We start from the raw sequence: 11,295 nt of genomic DNA on the forward strand, positions 1-11,295 counted from the left end.
ACCAGCCTCTGGGAAGGGAATGGAACATATTTCAGACTGAGCTATTAACTTTGTGAAATAACATAACCAAAAGCCACACTTCCTTCACAGTAATTGCATCCTGTGAGAGAACTGAGGTATAGGTTTCCAGATCTTAAATCTGGGATTCTGATTCCCAGTCTCCTCTTGCCTACATCTCTAGGCTAGGAGAAGAGAAAGTTTCCTTTGTGTCTCCTAGTTGCCCTGATCAGAGTCTGGATGGTAGGGAGTTGGGTTGATTTGGGGAGGGAGGAAAGGACTAAGTGAGAAAGGCTGGGCTTTTGAGGACATTGTATACAGACTTGGTCAGCTGGATGCTCCTCTGCTGGGCTGCTGGCCAGTCCTTCCTACTCTATACCTCTTACAACCATGTCCTGTCTCCTCCCCTTCCAGTCCTGGGACGGGTGCTGGAGGTGACAGATCTCCCTGAGGGCATCACCCGTACCGAGGCGGACAAACTCTTCACTCAGCTTGCCATGTCTGGCGCCAAGATCCAGTGGCTCAAGGATGCTCAGGGGCTGCCTGGTGGGGGTGTGGGGGACAACGGTGGGACTGCTGAGAATGGCCGCCACTCGGACCTTGCTGCCTTTTACACCATCGTGGCTGTGTTCCCCAGTCCTCTGGCTGCCCAAAATGCCTCCCTTCGCCTCAACAACTCTGTGAGTCGCTTCAAACTTCGAGTGGCCAAAAAGAACTATGACCTGAGGATCCTGGAGCGAGCCAGCTCCCAATAAATGGAGGAGAAGAAGGGACCAGCATGGCAGGGGTGGGGCAGGGTAGAGGGGTCAAGGGGTCCTGTCAGACCACAGACAGAGGCAGAAGGTAAGGTAAGGTCCACAGACAGACACTAAACTGGAGCCTAAGACAGTAGGGATGAAGATGGAAACAGAGACAGACACTCACGCTGGCACTGAACTCTTTCTCACTCCCCTGCCAAGGGTCCCTCTTTTTCCCTGGTTGGCCCCATGTCTGCTTCCCTCTCCTTCCCATCCTCTTCTATGATTTTTTATCTCTTCTCTCACCATGCAATTAATTCTTTCATATTTTTTGGTCAGGTAGAATTGGGAGGGTCCCACACTCCCATGTTCTCCTATTTCCTCACCATCCCAAGCTCCCTTTTCTTTTTTGGTCCTTATGAATATATTTATATGGACAGAATTAAGAAAAATGAAATTGATTTCCCCTTTCTCCCACCCCATCTTATCTCCCCAAACCCCACAGAGTTAAAACTTGGGCCTCCCTCCACCCCCCAGAACACTTGTATATTGTTTGTTTGAGGTTTGTGCTGCAGTAACAGACACAGTATTTAATTGCACATACAGATGTTTGCTGGGTATATTCACTGTAAATTTTATTTAATCTGATTTTTTGTTTGTTGGGGGGTTCTTCGGGGGGGGTTGATTTTGTTTTTAAATATAAAAAGAAAATCTGTCACTGGACATCAGTCCGTTTTCTGTTGCCACCCTGGTATGGGTGGGGTCGGAGGGATTTGATGCGGGCTGGGATGGCTTTCTCTGGCATATGCACACATATCTTCCTAACACTATTCCCTGCATCCTGTCCTACTCCTTACAAATAATTCTGATAAATGGCTGGGTCTGTAATGGGACTCTGCCACTAACTGTGGTGGTTTATCAAGCACATCACCCTCAACTCTGGACCTCTGAGTTCTTACCAGTAAAATAAGAGACTTGGACTGACAAGGCGACCTCCGAGGTTCCTTCCACCCTGTTAATTCTGTGATACACATTTAGGGCCCTGGTAGCTAAGCCAGAGGAGTGTGAGTGACGTCCAAAACTGGGTCGAGATGCTTGCTTCATACCTGTCCATCTCATATTCTGAAAACTCTTCAGGGATGGAGGACTTGGGCCTTTCTTTAATCCCAAAGCCAGAGGATTGGGTTCTACCTGGCAGGAACAGAACCGCATGTTTCTTACAATAAAAGCTACATCAATTGAACTTGCTGTGCCAAGATGTCATACTATCCAGGTGTGCTTAGCAGTCCCTGTCCTGTGCAGCTGAAGAAAGGTGAAGAGCAGAAGTCACTTGCCTGTAAGATAATAGAGCTTTCCTCTGTCTTCCCAAAGCTAGCCCTGTTGTTGTGCAGCCTGTCAGACGAGGGCCATTAAAGAGCCTGTTGACCCAGAACCATCCAGCAGCCCCTGCTGAAAAATGTCACCCACCCCTTAAGGAAAAAAGAACAGTAGGCAGAAATGACATAGCACATTGCCCTGGAAATCCCTTGTGTATGGGTAGCAGTATCTCTCTAGCCAGCCTCCTCTGAAGCTTGTCTGGCCCAACCTCCAACATAATCCTTTACTTCTTACAGATACAAGGGATAAAGCAGCACGACATTACCACCTCCAAATTGCTCTGCTCTGAGATGGGAGTATCTCCTTTTTCAGCCATGTCACAGCTCAGACTAGGAAAAGGCTGCATCCCTGTGAGATAATGCCAGATACCTCATTGACCCATCAGATCATATGCATCAGAAGAAAGAGATGGAATCAGGGAATCAGAATGATAAAGGAAGCTTGAGGCTTGGCCATCCTACCTCCAAGAGTCTGCAGTTCCCATGGGAAAGGGGACGTTACTTACAGATGATAAAAACTCCATGTGTGACAGCTATTGCCTTCTGTCCAATATTAACAAAACAATCTGTACGTGATCATTAGACCCTCACTCCCCCAGAACCCCTCAGATGGAAGTCCCAGCCTGGCCTTTTTTAATAGCTCTTAGAGTTCCTTTCACCCTGCGGACAAGATTTTAGAGGAATAGGGGAAAGATATCTCTGGGGGCAGCTGGAGGGAACAAAGCAGTACTACATGTTCTTCACTCCTTTACAGGATAGCAGCAAGGTACCCTTCTAACTACCCATGGATAAGAAAGCAATCTAGTTTGGCTGATAGGAGAGCTCTGAAAATTCGAATGTTCCTTTCGTCACCAGTTTCCAAGCCCTTTCCTTCCTAAAGATTGGAGGCTAGATCGATGCTTGAGGGTAAAAAAAAAAAAAAACATGGCCACAAGAAGATGGTGGCTGAGAAATCGAAGCCTAGTTCCTAAAGTAGATCCAGGGAAGGTAGAATTGGAGAGATGTTTGGACCTTGGGAAAAGGATGGAGAAGCCTGTTTATAATTCATCTTCACCTTTAGTCATTTAAAATCACCCACATGAAGGAATGCCCTGGCGGTCATGTGGTTAGGACTCCGCGTTTTCACTGCCAAGGGCCCAGGTTCCATCCCTGGACGGGGAACTAAGATCCCACAAGCCACACACACAGAGTGTGACCAAAAAAAAAAAAATCACCCATATGAGTATGCGGTATGTCCCTTCCTGAATTTAGCCAGTTCTGACCTGCACACCATAGATGAAAAACCAGGCAACAGCAGCTCTGGGGGGATGGGAGGAGTTAGGGTCCAGCCCTCCCCGTGTCCAATTTCTCTGTGTCAGCTGTTGTCGCTCAGCTGTCCACTTTCCTCCAGCCCTGTCATTTCAGCTCTGACACCAAGGCGAGAGGCTAGGAGGTCTACAAACACCGTCTGGGTAGCTGGTGTGAGTACAGAGAGTACTGGGGGGGCTTAGCCCCCAAGGAAGAAGACCAGCCCTCCCCCAGCACCACCGTCAAGATCCCAGGGGCTCCCTCTTTCCTCCACAGGCTGTGGACTGACTTAGGGAATTCCAAACGTAAGTTGCCTCTTCATCCTCTTTCCATTTCCAGGACTGCTCACCCAAGCTTCCCCAATCCATAGTCTATTCCGCTTCTTCATTTCTCTGCTTGTCTGTGAGTAGTTTGGGTTTTAGGAATAAAATTATTATTATTCTACTCCAGGCCAAGAGCTAGGATTAGAGGGTGGGGTGGGGGTGGGATCAGGGGAATGGAGTAGTAAGGGAAGGAAAGGCTCATATTACGCTGAAAACTTAAAATAGCTGAGGCCTGAGGCAGGCTGGGAACTAGGCACTGGGCCCCCAGGGCTCAAGAGAGAGGTAGAGGAGAACAAATGTCCCCAGCCCATCCCTCCTTGCATACTTGTGGACACACACATTAAACCTCTTGAAAGGGGATCTGGGAAGGTGTGTGTCACATTTCTATTGCCCACAGATTCCCAAGAGAAACAAAGTACCTGTAGGAAAATCCCTAAACCACACAGCCTTGTGCACTGTCTTGGGGGTGTAAACTCTGGGGTTGCCCCTCATGGTAGAAGTATGGTTACTGGTTTGAGGAACTGGTTGGGAAGGTCTTTAGTCTGTTGGGCTTTTCTCTGGACTTGCATAGAATCTTTCTGCTCATAAGCCTTATGGAAGGATCTCTGTTTAACCAAATTTCTCCCAAAGCCTCCCCTCCAAGGACCACCCCACTGCAAGGGACAGGAATATGGGAGGGAAGAATGGCAGTCAGGGATTAGATTTCACAGTGGGGTCCAACCTCTTGCAGGATGACAGAAAAGGAGGTGCTGGAGTCCTCCTCCTTCCCAGCAGAGACTCGGCAAAGTGGGGTGAGTCTGGGCTTCTGACCACTGGGTGGGGGGAGCTGGGAAACCGCTGCAGCCCTTGAAGAAAAGTGCTTGAATTGATCTCACTTGTATATGACTCATTTATTGTTAAAATGCTAGCTAGCACCCACAGCCCCTGATACCCCCTAATCCTGGGGTGTGCCCCTTGCCCCAGGCTAGAAAAATGTAGTTAGCTTCAGCCTTACCTACTCTAGAAAGCAAGACAGTTCTTTTAACATTGGGTCTCCTTCACTCCCTCCCTCAGCTACAGCGGCTGAAGCAATTATTCAGGAAGGAGTCTACAGGGACAAAGGAGATGGAGCTTCCCCCAGAGCCCCAGGCCAATGGGGAGGCAGTGGGAGCTGGGGGTGGGCCCATCTACTACATCTATGAGGAAGAGGAGGAAGAAGAGGAGGAGGAGCCACCCCCAGAACCTCCTAAGCTTGTTAATGATAAGCCCCACAAATTCAAAGATCATTTCTTCAAGAAGCCCAAGTTCTGTGATGTCTGTGCCCGGATGATTGTGCGTGAGTCATGAAGGGAAGTGGAGAGTGTGATGTCGAAGGCAGGGGGTGGGGGAAAGGGTTTAGGAAAGGAGTATTTGTATATCAGACAGGCTGTGGTAAGATTTGGCTTTAAGAAAATACTATTCCAGACTGAGAGTGTTGGGTCCCAGACAGAAAAAGGACCTAAGAGCTAGAGTAGCAGCAATGGTACAAAGGGGAAGGGAAATCAGGAACCTCACCCAGATGTTCTCCCCATCTCCCAAGTCAACAACAAATTTGGGCTTCGCTGTAAGAACTGCAAAACTAACATCCACGAACACTGTCAGTCCTATGTGGAGATGCAGAGATGCTTCGGCAAGATCGTGAGTAGGCTCTGGGGAGCAAGAAAGTAGAAGGGAGGGGACGCGTTGCCAGCTACCTCCTTGCCAGTCCCTCCTCAAATCATCCCACCCATTTCCCCGCTTTTTTTTCCTCAACCCATCTCTTACTCCAAGAAGGGGTGAATACTCACGGGAGAGATGGGTTCTGGGCCCTACCTTGTTATCTCTAATGCTTTCTCCCATCCAATCCTACAGCCCCCTGGTTTCCGTCGGGCCTATAGCTCCCCTCTCTACAGCAACCAGCAGTACGCTTGTGTCAAAGATCTCTGTAAGTGCCCCATACGGGACCTGAGGGAATGGGCAAGCCTAGAGATGGTTTCAGCACGATCTCCAGATTGGGAAGCCAAATTCTGAAACAGACTCTATTTCCCATGGTTTTCGCTCAATCTAATATTTTAGCCATCTTGGATGCAGAGTCAGTATTCCCCTGTTTTATAACAGAGGGAGATAAGATTTAGCACGGGCTTTGTACAGTAAGAAAGAGACAGATAAGAAAGAGACAGAACCAAGACTGAAACCTTCTTCTGCCTGACTTCAAACTCTGCTCTTCATATGCAAAACCATTTCTAAGCATGAAGCAGACTGTCCTCATCCTTGTTAGAGCATAGTGCCAGACTCAGGGCCAGACCAAGAGCTGTGGGCATCCTGGGCAGATTCATAATTTGGCAACCCTTAACAGTGTATTTGTTGACAATTTGCTCAACATTTATTTGGAGGAGAGGCTGAACTCTGTGAGGAGCATGGATGGAGAAAGAAGAACCCACTGGTGGTAGTACCCCAGCTTGCACATGCCACTCAGCGGAACAAAAGCCAGCAGTTAAAGGACCACTCTCCTTAAAAGGAAAATAGTGATTCTGAGCATTCCCCAACTCCCAAGCAACTCATTAGCAGAGTTGTCTTTCCAACATCATATAATGCTCTGCCTGGAAGGAGTGCTGGTAAATATTTTTCTCCATCACATTTCCAGTGATGTCTTTAGAGCTCTTTATAAATTGATGACCCTAGGTATACCCAGCTGACATTTTGCTAATTCTAAACACACACGCACCTACTCAGTCCCATCTCTCCCTTACTTAAGAGGTCTCTCTTTCCTCTAAGCCTTTTTCTGCCTCTCCAGTAATGTCTCCTTTCTTCTCCCATTCCAACTAGCTGCTGCCAATCGCAATGACCCTGTGTTTGAAACCCTTCGCAGTGGGGTGATCATGGCAAACAAGGAACGGAAGAAGGGACAGGCAGATAAAAAAAATGTGAGCACCCAGTTTTCCTACTGAGGCCTTCCAGAGACCCCATGGAGCAGGTCCTGTCTCCTCTCTGGAAAGCTGACAGAAGTAGGAATCCTCTTCCCCTAAAATTGCACATAACCCAACAGACAAATTTTTGCACGCAATTTTAAAAGGCCTCAGTTTAACAACTCCTGCCATAGCATGTGTTTACTCCAGGAACTCCCTTCTGAAATTGTCAGATAAACCACCATAACTAACTAAAGGCTAGGCCCCAGGGCCCTGGCATTGCCAGGCAACAGAGGAAAAGCTATGCTTTTGGATTTGGAGAGGAGAGCTTGTCATGCCAACTAATCAGAGAATTCTAGAGCCCCCCCAAGGGTCCATGAAGGTAATCTGGTCTGACCCATTTATCCTATAGATGAGGAAACTGAGGCACAAAGCTTGTGGCCAAGAGCACCTTCATTTCCTTTTGTAATAGGTTACTAGATTGGTAATACAATAGACGTATTCAGTTCAGCAAGGAATTTGTTAGCATATCCTTATATCTTTCTGGACAACAAGGATGGACTAATGTGGATAATGGTTACAGTTAGATGGATTCCTAAAATTGGTTGAATGACAACACCCAAAGGATTCTGGTCCTTTAGGGAGTTTCCAACTAGAGGGAGATTTCTGATGCTTTATGACATGATTTAGTCCTTAGTCCTCACCTATGGACATTTTTCTCACTGATACAAATGAAGATATAAATGATATATCCCATTAAGTTTGTGGGAAACCTAGGAGGGAAAACTCATACACTGAATAATATATTCAAAAATCTTACAGACTAGAAGAAAGACCAAGAACTAATCATCCAAAATTGTGTAAGGAAAAATACCTAACTGTTGTTGGATCAAAAAATGAAAATCAACTGCACAAAAACAGAACTAGAGATCTGGCCTCAAAGTAGTTGATATGAAAGTTGGGTGTAAATTAGGGATTTCTTGGAGTGAGCTGTGACTTATAAGGCACTATCAATGTGATCTGACTGCTTCCAGAAAGGCTAGCCCACTTGGGTTCTGTTCTCTTAAGGGAATTCTAAAAATTGTGCTGCCCATTTTTCTCTTACACACTGTAGTATTTTTAAGGGCAGACATTATAGTAAAGGACATGGATTTTGCAAGGTAGTGAGCTTCCTGTCAACTACATTCAAGCACAAAGTGGGTGGTCACCTGCCATGTTGTTTCAGAGGAAGTCCCTCCATTAGGCAGGTGGTTGACTAGATACTTCTTCCAAGGCTCCTTCCAACACTGAGATCCTATTCTCTAGTTCTCTGGCCTGACTTGAGAGCCAGGGCAAGCATGGGTTTCCAAGACAGCATCTTCCTAACTCTAGTGCCCTCTCCAGTCTCTAGCAGCCATGATGGAAGAGGAGCCAGAGTCTGCCAGACTACAGGAAGGCAAACCCCAGGATGGTGAGTAACACCCACCTCCATCCATAGAGATGGAGGAGGGTCAGGGCTCAGCTGTGGCACAGGAGATGGAGGGCCAAAGAGCATGCCAGGTTTGGAGGTAAGAGGCCCTGGAACAGAAAGGTAAGGGATTGAGGGCTACACTCCAGAAGCCAGAGACAATTTGTCGGTGTTTCCCATTCCAGGAAACCCTGAAGGGGATAAGAAAGCTGAAAAGAAGACACCTGATGACAAAGTGAGAATATTTTCTCCCTGTGGGGACCCCAGTCCTCTCCCCAACCTAGGTCTGACACCACTCACGGCCTCAGCAGAAGCTCACACTTATTCCATGGGTTCCAATCATTAACCTGTCTTCTCCACCACCTCACACAGCCAACACATTCGTCTTAGTTCAGGGACATGAAAGAGAGGTGGAATGTAGTGTGTCTAGAAAATACCCCTGGCCTTGCCTCCTGCCTCTCAGTCTGGGACAGAGGTGCCCTGAGACTCATCACCCCCTTTCACCCCCAGCACAAGCAGCCTGGCTTCCAGCAGTCTCATTACTTTGTGGCTCTCTATCGATTCAAAGCCCTGGAGAAGGACGATCTGGATTTCCCGTGAGAGGCCTTAGGATTGGGGTGGCGGTGTACTGGGAGTGGAGAGGGGAGAGCCCAGCTCCCTATGGGAAAGGAAAAGGGGGGACTCAGGCATGGAGCCTATTTGGGGCTGGACCTGGGCACAGCCAAGGGACTGAATGTGTAAGGCTCCTAAATCTCAGAGGCCCCTTCCTTCCTCTCCCAGGCCTGGAGAGAAGATCACAGTCATTGATGACTCCAATGAGGAGTGGTGGCGGGTAAGAGAAATGTCTGAGACTCGGGTGGGACATGGGTTGAGTTTAGAACCAGAGATTGTGAGATTAATTACGCCTACCATCTCCTTTAGGGGAAAATAGGGGAGAAGGTCGGATTTTTCCCTCCAAACTTCATCATTCGGGTCCGGTCTGGAGAGCGTGTGCACCGCGTAACGAGATCCTTCGTGGGGAACCGCGAGATAGGGCAGATCACTCTCAAGAAGGACCAGGTAGCTCTGGTGCCCCAACTCAACCCCAGGCCCAGAGGCTTCTCTGCAAACTACACTCCTTGCAGATCTTAACCCATTAATGGGGCTAGATTGGGCCTCCATAACTCTGGACTCCCCTACTCAGCTCTTCTACTGTTTTCTCTTGATTCCCCTCCTCCCTCGTCCCTTAATCCTTTAGATTGTGGTGCAGAAAGGAGATGAAGCCGGTGGCTACGTCAAGGTCTACACCGGCCGCAAGGTGGGGCTGTTTCCCACCGACTTCCTGGAGGAGATTTAGGCGTGAAGACGCCTGCTGGCGGGAGATAACCAAACCCCATTCTGGGCAGGCCCAGTGGAGGTTGGGGAGAAAAGGGGCGAAAGCAACTATACTGCTGGGTGGGGGAGATGAGAAGGCCCGCCGGAACGTGACGGTGCTTCCGGGAAGGGACTGGTTCCCGTCCCCCTCCCCCGCCGAGGGCGTCGGATACTTGGTGCCGGGAGCAGCCTCACTCGCAACCCCTCAGGTCCAGCCTTTGAGATCTGGAAAAAGAACGCGTCTCCACTAGGGAGACGGGAGGGGGCATTGAGGCGAACCATCGAATGTTGCGAATTTATTAAAGTTTTGACAAAAGTTAGAAAAGTTTACCGTTTAACTGGGGGCCGAGGCGAGAGGGAGGAGAGAGGGCCTGGGAAGGAGTGGCGAATCTTCCCCAGCTGTCCCCTCACTACCATGGTGCGAGGTGGGGAGACAGATGCGTCCGCCAGGCAAGGCCTCTGTCGTCAATGAAGAAAGGGGAGCTGGACTGGGGTCACGGCCCCCGCGCCCCTGCTGCTGGGAGCAGGATCGGGTAGCAGGGTAGGTCCCACTAGCTCTTAGTGATTTCGCCGTGGGCAGCCCCTTGCATTTCCGAACCTGGCTCAGTTCCGAGCTAGGCCGCCAGGGGGCGATGCAAGATCTCCGTTGAAGTGCGAGGGACGGGGGTGGGGGGGCGGGGGGAGAGAACCGGAGACACCAAGCCTGAGACCCTGGTCCTGTAAGGGGGTGGGGTGCGTGCCGTCTCCATGGCAACACTTCCTCAAGTCCTCCGGGAACTGAGCGAGCGAGACGGGGGGGTGGGTGGGGGCCTGACCCCTCCCGCGCGGCCCCCGCCCCAGCCCTTTGCGACAGGTACCAAGTGAGAGGGCGCGGGGCAGACAGCTAAGCAGCTCAAGCGGAGACCCCCCCTGCGGTGCGCCGTATGTAAATTGTATTTGCATATGCAAATATGCAAATGTACCAGCCCAGGTCGCGGTGGCAGGTGGCGGGGAGCGGGAAGGTGTAGGAAAGGGAGCTGGAGGAGACGAGGAGTTTAGGGACCTGGGAGCGGACCAGTGAGCGGCAGCCTGGGGTGGCCGCTGGAATGGGGCTGGCTGAGGGTCTTGAGCTAGATGGCGGGTGGGGGAGGGTCAGCCTGGCCAGTCAAGAGATCCTCTTCTCTTCTGCCGGTTGTCAGCCAGGCCTGAGGTTGGCACCGCCTAGCAAGGTTGGCAGCGGGAGCCCGGGCACCATCTGCTGCTGGCGGGGGGAGGGCAGAGTCTCAGCTGGGCTGGGGAAGAGGAGGGCCCGGGACGGGAGCGCCCCCCTTCCTTCCAGAAAGCTGAGGTGTGTTGGGGGTAGGGAAGCACACGAGAAGACTCGCCTCAGAACCTGGTTCGGTTTCCTGTTCCCTTTGCCCTTGACTGATCCGGACGCCTCGGGGCGGCGGCGGGGTCATAAAGGGAAGCTCAGGCAGCCCCCTCGAATCACGCTTGGGCTGGAATATCAGATCGCAGGCCCCCCTCCACCGCTGCACACAAACCTTTGCCCCCATCCCTCCTCACGACCCACCTACCACCAAAGCGGGGGACAGGGACGGATAGGGCTTGGGTCGCAATTCTTCATCAAGCGATCAAAGGGACTCAAAACCAGAGCCTCCCAAGATCCTCGAGAGCGCCCCCCACACACATAATGCTGAAACAAAACCAATTTACTGGCTCATTGGGCGGCAGTGCTGGTGTAGGGGTACCGAGAAACAGAAAGAGCTGCTGTTCTCTCCCCCTACACTCGGGGGGCACCCTCCTCCCCCGCCTCCCGGAGCCGGCAGCTGTCCCTAATTAGAGCGGCGGTTTAATTGGATTTATCAGCAGTTAATAGGAAATTAAGCAAAG

The 11,295-nt window shown here is 50.3% G+C and overlaps 2 protein-coding genes across 19 annotated transcripts in view; both read left to right on the forward strand.

Annotated features, from left to right (window-relative positions):
• The window catches only part of R3HDM2 (R3H domain containing 2), a 148,652-nt gene extending 146,414 nt beyond the window's left edge, over positions 1-2,238 (forward strand). For 5 of the 17 annotated variants that reach the window (XM_079936725.1, XM_079936721.1, XM_079936710.1 and 2 more), the window contains one exon: positions 412-2,234. In XM_079936725.1, coding sequence (XP_079792851.1) covers positions 412-752 — 341 coding nt within the window. In that variant the 3' untranslated portion in view covers positions 753-2,234. Of the gene's footprint in view, positions 1-411 lie in introns of all 17 variants that reach the window. The other 12 variants (XM_079936724.1, XM_079936722.1, XM_079936719.1 and 9 more) reach the window with 6 other exon arrangements.
• Positions 2,239-2,411: 173 nt separating this feature from the next.
• STAC3 (SH3 and cysteine rich domain 3) lies at positions 2,412-9,661 on the forward strand. 2 transcript variants are annotated; one of them, XM_079936726.1, is made up of 12 exons: positions 2,412-3,702; positions 4,451-4,511; positions 4,774-5,035; positions 5,279-5,376; positions 5,590-5,662; positions 6,544-6,641; positions 8,007-8,073; positions 8,256-8,305; positions 8,581-8,666; positions 8,851-8,902; positions 8,992-9,129; positions 9,308-9,661. In XM_079936726.1, the coding sequence occupies exons 2-12, from the start codon at positions 4,452-4,454 to the stop codon at positions 9,404-9,406; spliced, it is 1,083 nt and encodes a 360-aa protein (XP_079792852.1). In that variant the 5' UTR covers positions 2,412-3,702; position 4,451; the 3' UTR covers positions 9,407-9,661. The 2 variants fall into 2 exon arrangements, with proteins under 2 accessions (XP_079792852.1, XP_079792853.1); XM_079936727.1 differs by lacking the exons at positions 2,412-3,702; positions 4,451-4,511; positions 4,774-5,035; positions 5,279-5,376; positions 5,590-5,662 and adding an exon at positions 5,745-6,332.
• Positions 9,662-11,295: the final 1,634 nt, after the last annotated feature.

Source organism: Stenella coeruleoalba, assembly GCF_951394435.1.
Source record: "Stenella coeruleoalba genome assembly, chromosome: 11".
NCBI lineage: Eukaryota > Metazoa > Chordata > Mammalia > Artiodactyla > Delphinidae > Stenella > Stenella coeruleoalba.